At 39.3% G+C, this 23,806-nt stretch overlaps 1 protein-coding gene across 1 annotated transcript in view; it reads left to right on the top strand.

Annotated features, from left to right (window-relative positions):
* Positions 1-23,806, top strand: part of DNAH11 (dynein axonemal heavy chain 11) — a 135,066-nt gene that overhangs the window by 67,723 nt on the left and 43,537 nt on the right. Inside the window, 7 exon segments of the mRNA XM_055803629.1 lie at positions 4,655-4,669; positions 5,366-5,516; positions 12,625-12,755; positions 12,914-13,022; positions 13,490-13,674; positions 14,457-14,561; positions 23,661-23,795. Coding sequence (XP_055659604.1) covers positions 4,655-4,669; positions 5,366-5,516; positions 12,625-12,755; positions 12,914-13,022; positions 13,490-13,674; positions 14,457-14,561; positions 23,661-23,795 — 831 coding nt within the window.

Below are 23,806 nucleotides of genomic sequence, written 5' to 3' on the forward strand. Positions count from 1 at the left end.
TTTTTCCTCTTAAAAGTTCAATACAAATACGACATCTTATCTACATTGCTTTAACAAAAACTAGAGAATTTTGGGTTTAAATGGTGAGAGAAAACTATAAAAAATTCATAGTGGTTGTGGGAGTTGAGAAGGGGAGTCTTAGATTCTCCATCTCTTTATCTTCGAACCAAGTCTAGGGACTTTTCTGGAAGATCCAGTTTATCCAGGGAAGCAGACTGAGCTCTGCAGGGAGATGGTGAGCTGCAGCGTCACTATTTGCTTTGAAGGGTGCTGTGAACACTTCAGCCCTGTGTGAAAGTATCTGGACAAAAAGAACAACTGATCCTCCCTAATTATGGTGCCTGTTGAAAATACATCCCATGAGCCCATTTTCACTTGGAAAGACATTGGTCAACGTGTGGGTTAAGGAGAAGAGACGGTGAGTTCAGAGATATTTGGAGGGAAATGGAGAGTATCAGAAATGTAATCAATTCAGATGTCTTTGATTTCTTGGGAGAGAAGAGCGAGCCCTCTTCTGTTTCAGTACTCAAATTGCTAAACTTAATTTTCAAAGGGCACAAGAAAATAACACTGTGCAGTAGTTCTGAAATCTATGTACTAAGCTTAAAGAACTTACAAAAGTGCCTTTGCTCTAAAACATGATCTATAATATTTTAAAATGATGTCTCTGTCTCCAAATTCAACATGACAGGCAGTCCAGTCTCTTTTCCTTACTTTCAGTTGGCGTCACATATCAGCACTGAGCACTGATTAAACGAATCAGAACTGTTTAATCCATCCATCTGAAAATAACAGCAATGTACATCTCTGCCATCTCCTTTGAGTATTTTGCTGCTGCTGCCTTGTACGCTGCTCCTCTGCTGCTTAGCACCAAACAGCTCACGCTGTTAAGCATACCAAGGATAAATTCATTATGCTCTTTATTTTATCGTACTCCAAAGTGTTTTACAACATGTAGTACAGCAAAGAAGCAGCCTGAAGTAACATTTTTGTCTTCTCCCTCTGCCGCTTAAACTTCCCACTGCCCACCCCCACACACTTCCCAGTTACCTCTTTCTTCAGACAGATGCTGGCTTGGTTTTATTCTCAGTTTTGGTAACTGCCTGCGGGATGCATTCCAGTTCAATGTCACCAGTCTTTTTTCCTCTTTGCTTGGCATGTTTCAGCTAGCTCAATTTAACTGCAAAGAGTTAAGATTTATCAATTTGGTATCAATTGCTATTTTACATCCTGAGGAGAGTTACGGGGAGAATGCAGGCAAAACTCCCATCTAAACTCTTTTTGTAACTTGCATTGGTTTTGGCTGGGTTTTTTGCATGCTTAACAGTCAGTCAGCCAAGGCCTAGATAGAGAGAGTGCATAAAAATGAACAGACTTCACCCTTATATTTTCTTTCAGATTGTATATAGGCTTATTGCTCAGTCTTCTTTAGGACTATTGAATGGATTTGATTTGTACCAGCTTAATCTTAATTATTGGCTTCAAACTACTTTATGGTTTCTAGCGGACTGCGGTTATATCAGATTATTTTTTAATGTATCAAGTCTTTTTTGTTTGCTTTTTTTTAATAAAGAAGGCTACATTAGCAATAATAATTTCCTTTGCCTACAACCCTGAATGGGCATATATTGAGAAGTACAATGTAGTATTAAAAGAAAAAACCCAAACCCAAACTGGAGATAAATGAATGGCAGAATAAATAATTTATGCTAATGAAATTACTGCAATTAGTAGTTCCACAATGACCCTTTTAAAAGCCACAGCTGTTAATGTCAGGAAGTGCTGTCACTGCTGACCTTATCATAAGAGAAAGTGACAAATTGAAAATGCAGGGAAGACCAAGCCTCAAAGAGGTCTGTTCGGGAACGATTAGTGTTTTCTGAAAACCAGTGTGAATTACAACCAGCTGCTCTCTGGCTCGGCGTGTCTCCCATGCTGTGCCATTTTGTTAAGCTCGATAACAATAGTTATTTTGCCCCATTGAGACAAGTTGTCTCGGGCCACTTCCAGCTCTACCGGAACCCACTTCTCCCCTCACGGATTTACAAATAAAACTGTTGTTAGAGGGCTTTTCAGGGCCGCCGAGTAGAGACCTCTCATAAGGATCATGTGTAAGGAGGTTGTCTTTTGCTAGGAAGAGGTGTACTGCAGGGTGCATGTGTGTCACACACAATGGAAAAAGGAGAAAAAGGCTGAAACGCATTTCAGTCGGAAGCCAAGCACTGCGCAAATCTGCATAAAATATCCATTCCTGCTGATTAGCCTTGCTTTTAGAAATACTTTTTTAAAGAGAAATTTATGCTGGCTTGGCCTCAACTAATGATGTCCTGATTTATTTTTATTTTATAAAGCAATTAAATTCTGCTTTCCCTAAATGCAGATCATTCTTTATTTGGTTCTTGGTTTAATTTCTGTTTTTGTAATCATAGGTGAAATAGGTATTCTTCTAAACTAGCTTTTAAAAGTCACAAGAAAATAATGAGGTTCTTACTGAGAAAAATGGCAAGTGTTTCTGCATCAACCTGATTGTAATATTAATGATGTAGGCTTAAAACATTTAACTGCAGCAACAGCCACTCTTGAGCAATTTTCCCAAAGTTCCCTAAGCATTATTGACAATGCTTTGGTAAATTATGTGTGACTTTCCTAAGAGTTGGTGTAGCTCATTTAATTCATATTAATTGATTTTTAGGCTTCCCTTGATTAATTGAACTGCGTTTGTCTTGTACAGAATGCAATAAATAATCATTAATATGAGGGAGATGTGACTCCACAAATTATAAAGTTTAACTTTGCTAGAAGTCATAGAGGACAAAATAGAAGTTACTTACAGTGATGGTGTTAAATAAGTTTTCTTAATATTTCCCTGTTAATTTTGCATACAGTACTCTTGCTTGGACATGTATATGCATATATTCTAGCAATATAGGTAGCTAGGATCTTTTAAAACAAAGAAAAATGAATTTTGGCGGTTCCTTATTTCACCTTTATCATGGGGAAGTATACTGTAATTCAAAGTAGGGTAGTAGTATCTTGTATTTGCTAGGTCAGTTTTCAAAAAATTTGGAAAACGGACTTTTGAGTTTCAGTCCAGGAACAACCTCTCTTCTTGCTGTGCGAGGTAAAGACAAGCATTTTACCTTTGCATTTTGCTCAGAAATACATGACAAATGACCATCTGGAGCTGTTTTAAATATGCCTAGCCTGTTTTGCTTATCATAGAGTATGTCAAAAGAGTTTTCCAGTCTCAGAGCTGCATTTCTTCCCTGTGATGAGACAGAAGCCCCATGCAGTGGTGTGTGGAACCCAGCACAGCCCCCTGGGGCCACAGACCGCTCTGGAATCCTTTCTGCAGCATGCTGAGATCTACTCGGAGCTGGAGCTACACTTTGTGTTTTGATGCCTGGGTGGCACGTAGGGAAGTGTGTCAACTGTCACAGATTAGAGTGACTCTAAACTCCATTTAATTACCTGATACTGGAAACTGGGGTTTGTTTCTTTGCTTCACGTAGAAGCTCTTTGAGTTCTTTACCTGTCTTTGGAATGAAGGGTCCATCCATTTGAGCAAGGACAATGTCTGGGGGGGAGTGATGGTGCCACAGTACAAGTGTGGGAGGGGAAGCAAGTGCCACAGTAAAAGATAAACCATGGAGAGAGAAGATGCAGTTCTGTACCTGGAGATTTTGTGTGCGGCCAGTGACCAGCTGAGGGGTAATAAAAGCAGGAGGAACAAGTGTAGAGCCTTTCCATCAGCTCTTGTCACCTCCTTGTGGGGCTGGTGGCACTTAGCCCCCTGTCAGTGCTTCCGCCTGCAGTTCATTTGTGGCTGGTCAGTCCACAAAGACAGAAGGGAGGGGAAACTGCTTTGGAGCTTTCCCCCCGCACACACACACGTGTTCCCTAATCCCTTTTGCAAATGCTGAAGACAAGCCGTAATCCATTACATAATCCATAATTAAAAATAAAAAGTATGTGGTTTTATAAAAAAGTGCAAATTAAATACTTGGCTGCAGTCTTTGCATAAAGTTGCATCTTGGTGCTACTGCGTGAGATAAATAATGGGAGCTGGCTGGCTTTTTCCCACTTTGCTAGCTGAAGACTTGCAAAAATAAATGGTCGACAGAAAAGGGTGACTGCTATTTTTAAAGTCTATTTTTAATAAGTTATCCCATGCTTCATTATTAAAATTAATTTTTAAAATTATTAAAATACTCTTTTTTTTTTTCTCTCTCTGAATTCTCATTTGATGATGACCGAAAGATAATTTGACAATTTCAAGTGCTGCATGCTGTGCTAGCAGACAAACCAAAGCTCCTATCTAGCCAGGTGCTTGAACACTGAGCCATTTTTATGGAGCTCTATGCAAGTACATCAAATGCAGCACTGTTTGGTTTTTTCTATAAAGAAAAAGACATAAAAGTCTTAAATAAATTGAAAAATAAAGCGAGTGGAGAGATCTGGGATCTTTACAGTCATGTGTTACAAGTCAGTATCACAGCTTTGTCTTCTCATTTCAAAATGGTCAGATTTTTAAAAGATAGATTTTGTAAGTTTTATAAGATTTCAGGAGCCCACCAAACAAGAAGAGCCCTCAGGATCTTCCATGTGATGAAAGTTTAAGCCCTCAGATTTGTCTTCCTCTTTGTCTTATCAGCCATATCCAAATCAGGTTAGTAAGAGCCTCCTCTGGTTAAAATACAGCCTTTTATAATGAATAGCTGCCAGACAAAATGCATGGAGGGATGGGGGGTGGGTGGGTGGGTGGGTAACCCCCAAACCCCCCGGTATCTGAAACAAGTCATTTGTACTTGGAAAGATATTGTTGCTGGATATTTTGATATGTGTTTCTAGCCTGGCAGGCAATAAATTGCTATTTCAGCAAACCAACAGGTAGTCTTTGTTCATCAGGCTCTGAGTCTATCTTAACCTTTCAGCAAACCTCTGCTGGAATTAGCTGCTCGGAGTGATTACTAAGCATTTGCCATAATTTCCTTTTGCTTTTATATTTGCGTCTTTGCTAGGTGCTGCAGGTGGGCCTTGTACCACTGAGACACCTGGTCACAAACACAACCTCAGCAGCTGGACAGACAATCTGAGCATCTCGGGGGAGCTGTGGGGCCTCTGGTGGGAGCAGTTATGCTGTTCTTATTAAATTCTTCATGTCAACAGAATTATGTGAGCTACAAACAGGATCTACCAAAGGAAACAAAATAAAAAAGGAAAAGACAGCACTTCCAGTACTGAGACCCATGAAACGTGAATTTTATTTTCAGTTCAGATTTTTGGGGCTCATGTGGTATAATCATTCCAGAACCATACCTAATGACCCATGCTCCTGAATAACGCATTACCTTTTGCCCTGTAGGTACAAGAGCTAAAATCCAAACTTGCTTCTCAAGAGGTAGAACTGCAACTGAGAAATCAAGATGCTGAAGCTTTAATTGCTAAGATAGAGTTTCAGACTGAGAAAGTGAGCCAAGAAAAGGCCATTGCAGATGCCGAGGAGTGAAAGGTTGGTCTAATTCCCCTATTTAGTGCTGTTGAGCTATATTTAGCAGAAAATAAACCTTTTTAGGTGAGCAGTTTTGAACAACTTCCTCTCCAGGGAGCATAAAGTCTAACGAATTATTATACTTACACATGTAACGGCATTTCACACTGTGATTACCACTTGACCTTTCTTTACATTATGCCTTTTCCCAACCTTTTAGCTGTTTTAATGAGATGAAAGAACAATAAATACTGAGCTCATTCAAGCATTTAATGGATGTGGATCTTGAGAATCAGACCTGTTTGTAATACGGTAAAGGTCAGAGAGTCATCTCTGAGCACTTCAGGTTTCTAAAGGCTTTGAGGCTCTAGGTAAATTGAACAACTCAATTGATACAGAAGTTCATTCCAGTATCTCGCAATATTACAAGGTGCAAACCTTGACTTTCAAGATTATAATAGCATTCCTAATAATATGTGTCATCAGTGCTGAATCTCCTTCTTTTTGCTCTCAGTTCAGCCTATTAACATTAGTTATCAACATCCATGTTGGAAATATAGAAGTTTGCATGCATTAGTCCTCACCACAGGCTGAACAGAAATGCATAATTTCATCTGGACTCTTAAGATTTTCATCTACTGTTACAAGCTCAGTTTTTAAAATAAAACACCAGCAGTATGGAATGCTATAAACTGAAGTTCCTCTGCCTGTAAAGTCCAAAGAGCTGATTCAGCTCTGGTGTTTTGCTGTGAAAACTGATATACGTTGTGTCATTTATCAATCTCGCAGAGAGAAATTTTTAATTGACTTGTCATAGTTGTTAATGCCTGATTGTGAGCTAAGGAAACTTCAGGTGCCAAAAACTTTGTAAACACAGTTTTCAGATACTGATCAACAGGGAAGACTATGCTGTGAGCAATCAAAATGGTCTTTCATTCTCTTCTGTTTAGTTTCTTAAAAAATTATTATTATTAGGTGATATTTAATAGTTTTCTAATGACCTTGTATCTCATCCTGATTTTATTGAGGGAAAGGTGATTTTTGATGCTGAAATAAATGAAGCCTGGATGAGGACCTTTATGTTTCTCTGGTTTATGCTAATTATGGACTTCAGCCTTTTGCTTATCCATATCTTACACAGGACTTAAAAATTGCTATGAATTTTGAAGTCCAAATAGTGCAATTAATTAAACTTGCACAAATTGGATCCAACAGCTCAACATCCTACCAACCACTTTTCAGTGGTGCTTTTCCTGTATTAGTTCCATATGCTTCTGATGGATTTGGATGATGAAAATACACCCTTAACACAATTCTAATCAGCTCATTAAGCAACTAGGTGAAACACACAGAGTGATTATTGTGGGATAATCACATCTTTGGGCCACTTTGTTTCAGGGATGAAGTTCAGCACATGACGCTAATGATTACTGTACTCCCCTGTTCATTGCTTTATTGCACTTCTGAAATGTTTTCATTGGAAACAAAAGTGTCATTTTGTGCTACGTTGGTCTAGAACTATTTCATAAAGTGGATGGTAGTTTCTAAATATTAATCTTCTATAATTATTGTTACCAAAAAAAAAAAAATATCCAGCAAATGAGAATACATCTTCCAGGTAAGTAATTTGTGAATACTGTTCATAATGGATAAAAATTAGTCACCCTTTAAAAAATTATTTTGGCTTTCTGTTCTATAGATTTCAGACTGGAGTTTATAAGAGTGTTTTGAGTTTTACAACAGTAAGCCATTGGGAGGTATTGCCTTAGAATGAAGCACTACTTAAGAAAAGGTGAAGAGTGGAAGTCACTTTAGATCAGACTCATCAGGAAAAGTGGGGTCAGCCTGGATGCCCCATAAATGCAGCAGAGCTACGTATCTGTGTAGTAATCAACAAAGGTCTGACTATGAACATGACTGCTGAGGTTTTAAAATAGTAGGCAGTAATACCGCTGTCACTTTACTGGCCATTTGCGTGCTCTGAATGATGCCAGCCAGAGTGGGTTACAGATGCAGATGGATATGCCATTGCCTTTTAAAATGGGACCTACCCCTTCAAAGGAAGAAAACATGCAGAGCATAGTGTAGGTATATGGGTGATAGTGATACCGCCTGACGAGTAGGAGCAAGGATGGATCCAGACTGACTAGCTTTTTTGATTTACCTTCCTCAGCTACAGTGCATTCTTTATTTGCATGGTATATTTGAGCCACTCTACTCATGGTCTGATTCTAAGGGCTCACTGCTTCCAGCTTTTCTAACAATTTAACCATCCGTGAAGAGCTCTGTACCGTAGAAGTTATTGATGTAAAGGGGACTAAACTTCTGAAGACAGTAATTAAAAGCTCCTTCATCTCTTTGTGAGAGGAAGTAGATTTAAGAAATACTGTCCTAAGGCTTATCTGCAACCTGCTTTATTTAATTTTTCCTCCCTTAAAAAAGAAAATCATCCTGTCCTGTATTTTCTTTGGGCATCAGCAAGCAAAGAATAACTAAGCATAAGAAAAAAAGAGACAGAACTCGTGTGACTTAAATTAGCTGTTTGTTTTAATGGAAAATATTGTCACACTGGAAGCACTATGTATGGTAAATTTAATACTTTTTCGCCTGGTTATATCCTTAAAAACTATAACAGAAGGAATGTTTGGCTGTTACAAACTTTTTGCTTCAAGTTAATTTCAGTAACAGGTCTCAAACCATGATAGAGAAAATATAAACTAAACCAAAACTGCAACTGTATGTACAGTATTTAATTTAAAAAATATGTTGTGGCTAAGATGCTGACCAATAAACATTGGGGATTTCGTTCTCCAAGCTACATCACAAGGGATGGGGGAAATACTAACTTTTATTAGTAACTCATCATTTGTAATGTAATGCATATAGGTTTTTAGTCTTTGTTATTTCCAGGGACAGTGTCTATCCGTGTCCCGTGTAATAAATGTGTACATGAAAAGTGCCCCCAACAATTGTAGAAACACGTTTTGTAAGGATATTAAGTTCTTACAGAAGCTTGTTACTGCCAATGCATACTGCTTGATCCACGTATTACCATCTTGATCACTGTAGTATCCTCTTTCTCTGTAATTAGATTTTGTTTAAGCAAGACCTGACAGAAGATGAGCCTGTGAGATGAGCATGAGGTACAAGGATAAAGATGAACCAAATGTAACTTAAGTTCAGCCCCAGGTAATGTGTTCTTAAAAACGTGTATGATAATCTTCCAAATATGCAGTTGCAGATGATACAGAACACCCTCCAGGGCTACTTTACCAAATAAGCTGCACCAATGAAATCATAATCGGCTTTTAAACAGATAATTAAATAATTGCAGAAAAATTTGTGAAGGTGCTCAGCTTTCACTTAAAACTGCTGCTAGCTGATATAAGGTCACGATCTAAGCCACTGTTAAACCAAAATAAGCGTTTTGACAAATCTGTTTGATCTCCAAACCTGAAATTAAGTATGGTGTTTTCATATAGGATACTTCCTTTTCTCCTGTTCTCGCCCTTATTGAGACCTATGGTTTCAGACCTGGAACTGAAGAATTAAAAGAAAGAGGCAAATTTACCAAAAGATGGAGGCTGGTTTGACAAATCTGATACATTTACATATACCCCAAAGATGCAGTGGATGTTTTGCTGGTTAGGGAAATCCCCAGTGTGTCACTAGAACTGACCATCGGCTCCCTGGTATTTTCTCTGATTTTCTAAAGGGGAGCCCTTTAAAGAGGAAAAATGAGGGAGTGAGGGGGGAAAAAAGGTCATGGCTCTCAACATCTTAGTGAAAAATCTTCACTTTCTCTCTGCCGTCTCTTGTTTAGCTCCAGCTTCTGCATTTGAACATAGATCATGAAATGTTTGCAACTTACCTGCTGAAATGGCATAAGCTATTGAGTTCTCTCCTGCGTCCAGTAACTCCTCGGAAGTAAGAGACTGCCCTAATATTCCCCAGCTTTTTTTGTACAGATACTTTACCGGGTCTCCTGCCCTGCTTTGCTAAATCTGTCACCTTTGCATCCCACAGTATTACACAGAGTCCTAAACTCAGGAGTCCTAAGTTCTTGTATGTCTCAGACAGTGATCTCCAGGTTTCTGTTGGCAACCAGGAGCATTCGCTACCTGATGTCTTCACCAGCTTACAGGCTCCTTTTTTGAAAAGCATGCATGCAGATAGGTGGTATTTCACATGCATACAGACATGCTTGATCATGGTCTGGTGGATTGGTTCGTGTCCTAGAAGGACAGTCTTCATACTAGCTGTTGTTCATCAAGAGATATTAAAAGCTTATCTAGAATACTGAAATACATATTACCCTTATAGTTCCTGTCTTTTATGTCCTTAGATAACGAGATGGCAAAGAAAACATTAATTGCAGTATTTCATGTTGTAGTGTCCTACATCGGAAAGAAACTGGGCATCACACAAAATCTGTTAATCCGGTATCCATTTGAAAAATTTATGTAGTCTATTTTAGTCTCACGGAAAGGAACAGAAATTGCATAAAGCTGTTGTTGCATGGCCGTTGCACAACATTGTGGTGGTAGTGTGCTGTCCCTTGTTACCCTGGAGGAGAGGAGGCTGTGCTAAGCAATAGTTGGTTGATTAACCTGAGAGGTTTAGTCTTACGAATGCTGAACTAGTCTTTGAGAGACCCATATTCCATATTCCTTTCACCATCAACCTGGTGAGGTGAGTGCTACCAAAATTGTGTGGAAGTGCCATATTCTTTGGTAAGCCAAAGGTAAAACGTTTTTTTCATCAGGTTAACTGCAAGTATATTTAACATGATAATAAGGCAAAGTCATTGAGGCCAGAATCAGAGTACCCTATGAAGAAGAGAATTTGAAAAATGAATATTTCAAGTATAAACCATTTTTATCAGATAAAGCATCAGTACCAATTTCTTACTTTTCAGTTTGCAAAACTGAGTGGCAGAGGATGATGGAGAATATCCAGTTGTTGTAGACACCTAGATATTCTTTATGATGATACAGACATTTGTCCATAAATATAAACAAAAATGGTTTCTGGTACACCAATCCAAAACTATTCTGTTTCTTCTTCACCTCTTTTAAATTCTCAGTGTGTTTTCTGCACAAAAGGGTTAGTCAGCTGGTTTCCACCTCCTGTCTTGCACTACTGTCCTTAAAAAAGGCAGAGCAACATGCAGGGATGCTTTGTGATTCAGAGCAGCAGGGAATAAAGGAACTTCGCGTACCAAGTTTTCTTTCTGGAGCAATGAAAATAAATGTGACCTAGCTACCCAGAGGTTAAACTACTGCTTTAGTAGAAATATCAGATACAATATGAGGTCATAAAGTCACCGAGATGCCTGTTAACTTGAAATGATTTTAGGTAGCTGATTTGCCAGCACACCCCTCTGTCTCCAGCTCTATATCCTATTATCCTCAGTATGTCCAAGGCTTCACTCCTGAGCAGCTGCGTGTGCTAGCCAGCATAGAGCATATAGGAGCTTTACTGAAGCAAGCAGTGGTGACTGCCTTCTGGAAGTTCTGGCACTGCAAAACTCAGCTGTCATTGAGGGTCCAGCCCACCCACTCTTAGAATCTTGGAATCATAGAATGGTTTGGGTTGGAAGGGACCTTTAAAAGTCATCTAGCCCACCTTCCCTGCAATGAGCAGGGACATCTTCAACTAGATCACGTTGCTCAGAGCCCTGTCTGATCTGACCTTAAATGTTCCCAGTGATGGGGCATCTACCACTTCTCCTGGCAACCAGTTCCAGTGTTTCACCACCCTCATCATAAAAAATTTCTTTCTTGTACCTATTCTGAATCTCCCCTCTTTTAGTTTGAAATTATTATCCCTTGTCCTGTCTCAACAGGAGTCTGTCCCCATCTTTCTTATAAGCCCCCTTCAAGTATTGAAAGGCCACTGTAAGGTCTCCCTGGAGCCTTCTCTGCTCCAGGCTGAACAACCCCAGCTCTCTCAGCCTTTCCTCATAGGAGAAGTGCTCCAGCCCTCTGATGGTTTTTGTGGCCCTCCTTTGGACTTGCTCCAACAGGTCCATGTCTTTCCTGTGCTGAGGACTCAGAGCTGGATGCAGTACTCATGAGAGTGGAGCAGAGGGGTAGAATCACCTCCCTTGACCTGCTGACCAAGCTTCTTTTTATGCAGCCCAGGGTATGGTTGGCTTTCTGGGCTGAGAGCATACATTGCCAGCTCCTGTCTGGTTTTTCATCTACCAGTACCTGCAAGTCCTCCTCTGCAGGGCCGCTCTCTGTCACTTCATCCCCCAGCCTGTGTTGATACTGGAGGTTGCCTCAACCCAGGTGCAGGATCTTGTACCTGGCCATGTTGAACCTCAGGAGGTTCACATGGGCACACTTCTCAAGCTTGTCAAGGTCTCTCTGGATGATATCCTCTCCCTTAGTTGTGTCAACTGCACCCTCAGCTTGGTGTAATCGCAAATTTGCTGAGGGTGCCCTTGATCCCGCTGTGTCACTGATGAAGATATTTAACAGTACTGGTCCCAATACGGACCCTTGAGGGACACCACTTGTCACTGATCTCCATCTGGGCCCTGAGCCTGTGGATGTAACTATCTAGTCAATTCCTTATCCACCAAACAGTCCACCCATCAAATCCCTATCTCTTGAATTCCGAGAGGAATGTTGTGGGGGACATGTTAAAGGCCTTACAGAATTCCAAATAGATGACAGCCATAGCTCTTGCCTTGTCCACTGGTGTAGTCACTCCCTCATAGAAGGCCACTGAGTTGGTGAGGCAGGACTTGCCCTTGGTAAAGCCACACTGCCTGTCTCAAATCACCTCCCTGTCCTCCATGTGCCTTAGAGTAGCTTCTAGAAGTATCTGTTCCATGATCTTCCTGGGCATAGAGGTGAGGCAGACTCTTCTGCAGTGTGATGATATAAACAGGAGACGTTAGTCCTCACCATGCAGAACAGATGGACTCTAGAGCCAAGCACAAACCCACTTGAGTGTCAGAGTTCTAGAGGTCTTTTTTATGCATGACATAAAAGAATGGGGTTAAAAATCTTTGTGTATACAGACATTACACTGCAAGTGTGAATGCTTAAGGAACTCTGATTTGATTTACAGCCTTATTTTTCAACGTAAATCTTAAGAGTCATTGTTTTAATATGTAGTAGCAATCTGAGGAGACATATATCTGAGACAGGAGGAGTGTGCAGACGACCTGCTGAAAGCTGTACCTGCTCTTGTTGGCGCTACAGCAGCCTTAGGCATGTTTAATAAAGTAAAGATCAATCAGTTCGATGTCTGCAAAAAAAAAGAATTGTTTATCATTCAAATAGTTCAGGCTTACTAAATGGTCATTCCAGTGCTCAGCTGCCAAACACAATCAAATTTCCATCTCTTCTCTGGGCAGCGTGCTCCAAAGCAACAGGTGAGCAACTGCTGTACCTGACCTGACAGCCACCAATGGCTGTCATCAATGTTATTTCTGCAGTAATGGTTTTACTGGTATATAAAGGGAAATTGCCCAAAGACTGAAGCTGGAAAGCCGCAAAAGGCTTTATGGGAAAGCTAATGATGAATGGGACATCATATAATATCTGAGAGAGAAAAAGAACAGTTAAATATGAGAGCTAGAGAAAGAGAAACTAAATTGCAACTTCATTTTCTTACAGTTTGTATTTAGGGGTGTAAGATAACGTCCCTGAGTTCTTCTTTTCCGTGTACCTTTGGTGACAAATTCAAGCCAGCCCGAGTGCCACTGGGATTTATTAATTGCAGAAATACAGGAAAGTCAAAGGGAAAGCATTTAATGGTATTTATCTGCCAAACTCCTCAAGCGAATCACAAAATATGTTAGTGAGGGTGAAGGCCTAGGCTTTTTGGGGAAATAGTATTTTTGCTTTGTACTGCATAATGTTTCTAAAACAATAAGCTAGTGCAGGATTCCAGTTTTACATTTCTGATGGCAATAGGAGTCAGCTTCTGGTTCTCTGAAATGGAAAAGTTTTGGTGAACTGGAATGTCTCTTCTTGGAGATTGATGACTTCTTACAAGGTTTAATCAGCTATAAGGAGCACATACAGTATTGTCTGCAGGTTGTCAAGGGACATTATTTGAAGGATCCAGCTTTCAATCCAAATTATGTTTGTACAAAATCCTTTACAGCAGCTGGTCTTTGTGCCTGCCTCATCAATACAGAAAAATTCAATGAGATAGACGTTAATATGTATCAGTTCCCCTCTTGACTGGCTCTGATAGGGGAGAATTTCTGTTATGGAAGTTTTTTATTTTATTATTATGGTATGCTCTGCTTAGTATTCTAGGAAGAATGTAACAGCAACCACAGATAAAGTGGGAAGTATTTAGTGCTTAACAGTATATACTCATGTATTTATTTTCAGTAGAAAATAGCAAAAAAGATGTGGCTGTCCAGCATTTTTCAGTTATCATTGTGATGCAACAGTTGGGAAATATTGTTCTCCAGATGTACACATTGCACTTGAAACCTCCATCTGAGGCTGGCTGTCTTGAGTGTAAGACAGAGCTTATCACTTGTGCGTCCCTTAAGCACCTGGCAGCGGGATTCCTCCATTCATCCTAGTATTGTAGCATGTTACCATTTAATTACAAAATAGTAAAAAACAAATCACTTTTAGTTCAAATCCTCTCAAGCTTAATGCCTGTGATTTCATCTGTATTCTAAAACCATGATACATATACATTAATTTTAGTTGGAGAGTAGACCCACTAAGGATGCATTCAGTTCTGCTTAAGGTATCTTTATGTAGGCTATAATAAAAACTGTAGGTTTTAGGTCATTAATGAAAGAAATCTCTGCTTTCTCACCATTGTGTAGAAAGATGGCTCTAAAGTAAATACATGTAACGAGAGACTACCAGGATTATCTGAAAGTCTTTCATCAGGAGTCATTTGTAATTTTTCTAATGAATGTGATACCAACTTCTTGTCTAATGTGCCTGGGTTGCACGTCTTTTTCAAGATGTATTGTGAGGTAGAGCCAGAATGTGCATTGGCTCAGGCAAATGCTGCATTAGCAGCAGCTACAGAGCAGCTAGCATCCATCAGGGGAAAAAGCTTCTTGTAAGTACTGCTTGATTAATAAGCATCCTTTTCTAGTATCTTGAGCCCGCTTATTTTTATTAGTTTTATTTATTTATTTCATTTTTAAAAAATATTTTATTTATATTATTTCCTAGTTCAAGTATTAAATATGTTTTCATAGGGATTATTACTATTTTCCCCACAAGCCTACTGAAGAACATTCCATAGCTGTTTAGCACAAATGCCTGAATTTCCTCAAAGCCATCTATGCATGTTATAACCAAAAGATTAGTAAACTGAGATGGTAGTTGATATAAGTAACTGGCTGTGATTTTTACAAGAAATATACGCTGAGTGTTTATATGAGTAATGATCTATTGGAATACAGGAGCAACTTCCAGAAAGGGCTTTGAAAGGTCATGGTCACTTGTCTTTATGTTTGTCATTAAACATATCATAAAAGTGACATGAAATCTCCTTTGGTTTTTTTGAAGAACTCCAAAAACTTATATACATGCATGTACACATGCGCATAGAAGTGGAAAACTTTATCAGTGTTTTACTGACAAATCTTTTGAGTTAATTGAATTAAAGACCATATTTACCACCAAGTATCTATTGAACTTTTGAAAGGGATTATTTGTTGTTTATTAAGTATTCATTTAATGGAGCAACTGCAACACAGAGTGCTCTTGAAGAGACATCTCATGGTATCTTGGGAGATGGTGGCTGGAAGGAATTTCTCTGCTGCAAGCTAATTACCCTTGGCAAAGAAGGCTTCAAATGGTTTGAAAGAGATGGCATTAATTAGGTTTAGAAGGTTTTGACTTGACTTAAGGCTTTTTTGTTGGTAATATTTAGATCTGAAATTTCTTAATTTAAGATAGCAAGCAATAAATGAAGGCTGAACAGATCTGTAATGTGGGGGTTATTCTCACTATTTTCTCAGTTTAAGTGAATGTTTTTTTCAGTTTAAGTGAATGAGCAAGACTCATGTTACTGAAACTCAGAAATCTGTGAGTTACAGTATCTGGGAATTTCATTCCTTATTTCAGCACTTCCCTGATTTTCCTCTTGCTATTGTAGTATCCACTTTTTTCCTGTTCTGGAGGAAATGCACATTTAATGGGTAAACATACATAGCCTTTACCATCTCTCTTCCTCTTCTGGCCTCTCTGCCCCCGCACCCCAAGAACCGGATCAGCGGCTATGGCATGTAATTTGCCTCTGTATGATACAGCCTTAGCTTTGTGACCTTGGAGTTGCTTATTCAGATCAAAGTGCATTTTTTCCTAATGAAGCAGGTATCTACACTAACAAGATAGCTTTGTGGAAGGATCATGAGTTTTATTTCATGCTTCTGTACTGATGTATGTTTATTAAGTGCAAATACTTACTTTTTGGACAAAAACAGCATTTTAATGATTTTTTTTAAAAAAAATATTTTTGATACACAGCAGTCACCCCTGAAACTCATGGAATCTTTTATTATTTTAATGTGTTCCTTAGAGAAGAGCGCTAATGCATCCCTGTTCCTTGCCTGACAGTAACTCCAAGAGCCTTTTCCTGGTTTAGGTGATCTTGCAGGAAGCCTTCAGCTTCTGATTGTCCTCTTTTTATATGTATTTACTTCCCCTTTCATCTCCTCATGAATTTTTCTGGAGGTGGTTAGCAGCAGTTTTTCCTCTAAGCTATGCTTAGTTCCTAGTAGGAAGAATTCTGCACCACAGACAACTGCAGAGGGACCTGCAGCTTTATCTGTGTCCTGTGTTAGGCCAACAGTTGTCACATTGCCATTTATTATGAATATTTTTCCTAACCACTTTATAAAATCCATACTGCATGTTCAACCAGACTTCCTTTTACAAGGTGGGAGAACCCTTGTATTATTCTTATAACTGATATGTACCATAGCTGATCAACCTGATGAACATTTTTAAGGAGCTGTAGCTGTAATTTTTGATTCTCTGGTAGGTATTACTCATAGCAATAATAAGCTCCAGAGCTTATGAGATTGTTCAATGGACAACACTATAGCTGGTGAAATTCACTGTTGATAAATGCAAAGTAATACATATTGTAATAAAAAAAAAAAACTTTTTACGAATACTTCTTGATCATTGTTTATTCATTAGTAGCTTAGGGAAGAACACCTGGGGCTGTGCATAGTTCAAAGGAAAATGTGAAGTTAGCCCTGTTTTGAGCTAAAAGTTGGACTGGATGACCTCCAGAAAGTCCTTCTGGCCTATACCATCTCACGATTCCAAAAATAAAGCAGAAATTTGGTTAATCCAGTAATACTTCACAAGATGAACCTCAGTAGAAGAATAAAAAGAAAATACTTGTCTATGCAGTGTGTATATTTTGTATGCTAAAATGGGTTTGTAATACTTAGAAGAGTGAGCAGTAAGGGGGTGTTATAATGATAAAATAAAAACTGTTGCACACATCTCACTCAGGAAAAGTTGCTTTTAGTTTGTTTCTCATAACTGAGCTGTGACGCAGTCCAGAAAGTTAAAGATGCCAAAATGGATTCAGTTTTTATGTATGAGGAAACTTGAAAAATGTATATACTTCCATAATTCATGTCTTAATCCATCATTTAATTACTGAGGATTATTGGTAAAATTTTGTTTTGAAGGCGTGTTAAGCCTCTTGGACATTTCTGTGTTTGCTTCTCATGGTCCACATGCTGCGTGTCATCTCTCAGGAAAAACGCGTATGGTCATAAGTTTTAAATATTCATCTATGCAGCCTCCAAATATTTCACTTCAAAAGCCTCAGTTACAGTGCAGTTCTTTGCACAAGCCAATGCCAAATGTTGTTCATTCAAATGCTTGCAAATTCCAGCTAGCAAAAGGATTCTCAACTAATTTGTCATGCTTTTTTCCATATGTAAGGCAATTGAACTTACTCATTTCCACAAACTACTTACCCTGCTTGGATGCAGCACATGTGTATGCTGAGCATAAGCTTACGTACACTTGGACTAACAAGAATTTATGTATCTATTCTACTCATAGAAAGGAAAGAATGTAATTTCTTGTTCATTGAGAGGATTTAAAATGTTATTTAAAGAAAAGGTTTGAAAGTGATTGAACTCTCACCTAGTTTTAATTACATGTTTAAGTTACGTTTTTTCCAATAGCTGTGTGACAAACTGGAAATGACTGAAGTGTCTATAAAAATGTAGTGCATAACATGAAGACATGTATGTATAAAAACCATTGATTGTTTTCCTCAGGACTGGCAACTAGAAGGAAAAAAACATTTGCAAGTTAGCATGCATCAGAACTTCAAACGATCTAGGAATATTGGAAGTTCCAGTTTCCAGAATTGTAACAAGTTGCCGATGTGACACCTACTTTATAAAATGTTAATCCAAGAAGTTTCAAGTGTAGAAAATGGTATAGCTGGGAGATGCATTTCCCTGATTGTTAGTGCCCAGTCTCCTACCTGTGAAATGTTGGAGGATGATGAGAGGCTGAGTTCACTAGTAAGATTCAGTGGGTGGAATGAGCTCTACAGACTGGTGGGTACAGAACAAGATCCTCTCCTGTCTTTGCACTTTTGGCCTTTAACAGAATTGACCCATTAATTCCATCAAATTCACCACTTTGCTTGGGTTTGTTTTAACCATACTTGCAGCTGGCATTTCACAGAGCCTCCACTTAGCTTTTGGGCTCAGACTTTTTCTCCATCTAAACATGCCTAACATGGTCAACAGTGAATAACTTCATTGATTCCATGACCTGGATCTGCACTGTTCAATCTTACATTTAAAATCAGCCTGAGTTCCTTAGCTGGGAACTTGTATCAATCCACACATTATAGGACATGATGTTCCGTGTGATGTCCTACGAGGAAGGCTGTTACGTACAGCAGTAGCGTTACACAGGGTTAGCTGATGAAAAGATGCAACTTCAGAGTGAAACACTGACTTTTTGCTGGCATCCATTTTTAGAGTTAAAGTGCTATATAAATATTCACCGGTTGTCTTCCATTCTTCCAGAGAGTTTTACATCTAGCGTAGTTTCATCAGCTCAATTTTTCCAGCCATGGTAACTTCTTGATCTGCTTCATTTAATGTTTTCTTAATGTGCACCCCTGCCCTATGTAACGTGTTCCAGCTGGGTCATGTCAGGTCTTTTAAAGGTATGATTTGTTGTGTAAGGGAGTCTGTGAAATGGGTATAAAGAGAAGGCAAACTTGTATTTCTTCTGGGGGGAAAAAACGAGCAATGCAGGCACTTCTCAGTGGCAAGTGCCTACGTTTTATTTACCTTAGCTGCTGATAACCCTCTGTACCCCATCAGCATGTAGAAAGCTCTTATTCCTTACTTGAGTTGTATGCATCTGTAGTCTGTAAACCCAGTAATTCCTCTAATATCGAAGGAAGGTCAGTCTTGATATATGGACGTTCTTCTCTGTCTCTCTGTCTGGGCTGCCTGCTGACTGTATCCAGCCTGTGGGAAGCTTTCACCTCACCTCTTCTTCAGGAGCAGTAGAAGTGCTGTGCAGCCCTATCAGTCCTCTGAAGGGCCAAACTTCTTTTAAGCTTGCACAAGGCCAGTATGTAGAGCCCACAAGAAGAAGGTACTCCACCTGTGCAAGTTCATATGATTCTGCATGAAATCAAGCAGTACAGAAGAGAGAGAGGTTTCACATGTCCTTTATGAATGCTAGCCTTTCAGTAGTCCTCACCATTCTGGAGCTAGACAAGTTCAGTAGGAGGAATGAAGCAGTTACTTTTCTATCTAGTCTCTTTTAAATGCCTTTAAAGAGGCATTAGAGTTTTTCTTATTATCCAAGCATCAATCCATACATTCAGTTTTCCCCTATCCTTCAGTTCATGTCTTGCCCTTTTCCCTTCTAGTTGTTTATTTATTGCCCATCTTCCTATATCCAATTTTCTGAAGAATAGACTTGAAGGCAGAGTATCCATTGTTAGTAATCTCTGCTCCTGCATTCATGGATGTTCTGTGTTCCCTGACTCATATTTCAGCTTCTTTCTCTTGGCAAAGAGAAAGAGGAGAGTTGTACGTATTTTTCATATGGAAGTTTTTGTGGCCAGCAATTCTCAGCGATGATAATTGCTGCAGCTGTTAGTAATCAATAATGCATCTTCAGCCTAGACAGCACAGTCAAGTTAACCTCCTTTCACTTTTTGTGGCTTCCAGAATACATCTTTAAATGAGAAATTTTAAATGAGGGGATCGAGTGCACCCTCAGTCAGTTTGCAGGTGACACCAAGCTGGCCGGGAGAGTTGATCTGCTGAGGGCAGGAGGCTCTGCAGAGGGGGCTGGGCAGGCTGGGCCGATGGCCGAGGCCACTGTGTGAGCTTCAGCAAGGCTGAGCGCGGGTCCTGCACCTGGGTCACACCAGCCCCACAGAGCTACAGGCTCGGGCAGGAGTGGCTGAGAGTGCCTGGTGGGAAAGGACCTGGGGTGTTGGTCCACAGCCAGCTGAACATGAGCCAGCAGTGTGCCCAGGTGGCCAAGAAGGCCAACAGCAGCCTGGCTTGGATCTGAAACTGTGTGGCCAGCAGGACTAGGGGACTGATCGTCCCCCTGTACTCGGCACTGGTGAGGCCACAGCTCGAATACCGGGTTCAGTTTGGGCCCCTCACTGCAAGAGGGACGCTGAGGTGCTGGAGCGTGTCTAGAAAAAAGGCAGCAAAGCTGGGGAAGGGTCTGGAGCACAAGCCTTCTGAGGAGCAGCTGGGGGAACTGGGGCTGTTCAGCCTGGAGAAAAGGAGGCTCGGGGAGACCTTACTGCTCTCTACAACTGCCTGCAAGGAGGCTGTAGGTCAGTCTCCTCTCCCAAGTAACAAGCCATAGAACAAGAGGAAATGGCCTCAGGTTGCACCAGGGAGATTTAGATTAGACATCAGGAAAAAATTGTTCACCCAAAGGGTGGTCAAGCACTGGAACAGGCTGCTCAGGGAGTGGGTAGAATCACCATCCCTGGGGGTTGTTCAGAAAATGTGTAGGTGCGGTGCTTAGCGACATGGTTTAGTGATGGACTTGGTAGTCCTGGGTTGATGGTTGGACCTGGCTGGACCTGATGATCTTAAAGGTCTTTTCCAACCTAAATGGTTCTATGATTCTATGGGAAATATTGTAATTAATATTGTCACAGTATTTTTTTTCAGATAAAATATACATGGGCTTGTACTACTACTAACATGGTATGTAATTTTAAACATTTACAATGTTTTAAAGATCATAAAAAACAACTCTGGATGGTGATGCCTGCTGACTCTTTCTTATGTGTTAAAGTTTTAATGTATGAACATATACATTTATCAATGCAGTAAAAGAGTTGCTATATATTAACAGTAAATGGAAAGAAGAGCAGATTAGGAAACAGAAAAAAGGATTGTTTCTTTGCAAGAAAATCTTTTATTTTAAATATTTTGAGTAAAATCAAATCAGATTTTCATCCTTCAAGAGACTGTCTGCTAAAATTATTTGTGAAAATTATGACTTTACATTCACATGTATATATATTACAGTAAGTATGCCCATAATATGAAAAAAAAAAAAAAAGGAAAGGCAGACTGTTTATTAGTGTTAATGCTAAAAAGTTGGGCCAAGTTCGTCTTTTTGGCATATACGGTGCAATTTGTATTATTTATCATTTATTAACATATGAGAGTACTTAGATACAGTGAAAATACACTCTGCGCCTGGAAAGGATTATACAAGAGCACAGTCCATCAGGCTTGCTATGGGGGGTAATGGCTCTCTGCTGTGGTTTGTAGAGCTTAGCTCCCTGGCACTAACTTTCTCAGTAACAAGGGTTTTTAAAACATGTCATTTATTCCATAGAATTTAGAGTACTGGGGTATAAAATGCAATATGTAATCCTGCTGTTGCTAGACTTATACTTTATTTATGTTACATCCCATGAAAGAATGACAAAAGGGAATGGCGTGTTTTGTAGCGACAATTTTCCTGTTCAAAAGTCATGAGTTAGGAAGTGCTCTGATAAAGGAGATTATTATGTACCAAAAAGCTCCCCACAGAGATGTTGGGGCATTCCTTACTGTTTGTCTCACTGCAGAAGAGTATTCTTGCCATCTTTACTACCTGAGCCTTTGATGGATGAGTGTATTTGAACTACAGTCAGATCTGTGTTATCATGCAGGCAAACTGCAGATGTCTGGAAATAAGTCTCAAAAAAAAAAAGCGTAGAACTTTGTGTTCGTTCTTTTTATGCCTTGCATGTTAGACCAATGAAATTTTTCTTATAGCCCATATCTGTGAGATGCCTTTATTTAACAGAAGTCCTTATCATCTCTTAATTTAAGATCCATCCCCATTAAAAAGTGGATTGGCTGCCAGCCTTCTTTATTGAGCTCTAAGTTGTCATTTTATCTTTCCCCCTTTGCCAATTCATTTCTTATTTTCAATTTATATGTTATTTTTAAATTTCCAGTTTGCACACTACCAATTCAGGCACTAAACTTGGCAGATGAGATCTAATTCTTTGATCCTGCAAAACCACCAAGCTTTTGTGGAGGTATGCATTCTTTTCTCCTGTTGTAGATCTTCTGGTAAACTATTCCGGTAAATAGGGAAGTTTTACTCTAGAGTGGAACTCACTTTTTAGTTCTGTAGTCACTCTCAGAGAAACAAAATAGTTTTAGGCAATTTGCCTGCTGCAGCCTCTGTTGTCTTGCCTTGTCTTCTCTTTTTTTTTTTTTTTTCAAAATGGCCTTTCAAGCTCTGTTCTTGTATTCAATTTTTGCCCCACCTGACTATTTGTAAAAATAGTACTTTTCAAGGTGTTAATATCTTAGCTTTAATCACTCCACAATCTGACTCTTTTACACCTTTCTTTTCATTAGTTCTTCTTAGTTTGCTGAGCTGGAGAGGATTCTCTTTTTTTCTGATAGAGTAGGAAAAAATCAAAGTGTTTACCTGATGAAAGGGAAAACTGAGATAAACACATTGTGGGTGGTTTTCCTCTTTTTGGTTCTTTTTGATGAGCAGATGCAGTAGTTTGGAGTTTTTATTTTTAAAACCAGAAGAAACTTGTAAATTCTCCTCCTTCCCCATTTTGTTGACTAACTATTCTTGACTGATTATTACTGTATTTCTTAGACTTTTTCAGAAAGGTTGTTATATCTTCAACAACAATAATAAGGTAACTCCTCATTCAAGTGTCTTTTGGCTGTTTTAGTTAAGAAAGCACTAACAAAACCAATTTTACATTATTTTATCTAAAAATGCCATGTCATTTTAGCTGCCCAGTAAAGAGAATCTGGAGAAAATGCTGCAGCTCAGCGAATTACCAGTTATATGGTAGGAGTGATGGTGACTGACAAAAATAACAGGTCTGAGCAATCTAAGAGGGAATTTTGAGAGGTTCACTGGGGGTGGGCAGTGGCTACTACTGAGTCAAAAAAGCAGAAAAAAAAAAGCAGAGAGAAGGCATGTTACTGCCTTTTGAGCAGAGTGCGTAAAAGTGTGGTTACAGATCTTTGGGGAAGGTGTGGATCAGCATGCAGGAGATCTGCTTGTTTTCTGCCTCTAGTGAAACCATCCTGTCTGCCCAACAGCAAATTGCCGGATCTTCTTATGCCACCAGGCTCACATACAAAATTAAAACAATAATTCTATTCTTGCATTTTTTTTCCTCTGTTACAATTTTAAATGCTCCATAATGCATAGGACATAGTTACAGTGGGTGTCCTAGAATGTCTGTAACTGAACCTAGCAGAAGAATCTCATACTTTTATCTGGGACCTCCAGGTCTGGCCATTGCAATACAGACCATTGTCATCAAGCAGAAAAATTTCTCCTCCTATTATTATCTCCAAGCACCTGATCTCCACCATTTAACTGGATATTTGGTAAGGGATTCTAATAATGGTTTTGTTCCAAATTGTTGTTAGTTAGCGTACTTATGTTGTGCCAGGAGCTGTAGAAAGAGCACAGAGTGAAAAAACCCCTTCCTCTAAGGTTTTTATCTTTCAGACTTAAATGCACTGTCTACATTTATTGTCATTAAAATACATTATTTAAAATAAAATAAATTTTAAAAAAAACCAACAAACAAAAAACCCCGCCAAAACACAAAACAACCCAGCAAATCTTAAGCTATAATATTTAACCATCCCTTTTCTGAATAGGTCCTGTGTAGCAATCTGCGTAAGCCCGCAGCTTCACTTGAGAAAGCAGTCGCAAAGGGAGTCTGATGTCAAGATGGTGTGAACCAAACGAACAAAACTATTGAGCTGCCCATCAGGCTGGTCAAGGGGCTTGAGGTAAGAAGATT

The sequence above is a fragment of the Falco peregrinus genome, chromosome 5, assembly GCF_023634155.1.
Source record: "Falco peregrinus isolate bFalPer1 chromosome 5, bFalPer1.pri, whole genome shotgun sequence".
NCBI lineage: Eukaryota > Metazoa > Chordata > Aves > Falconiformes > Falconidae > Falco > Falco peregrinus.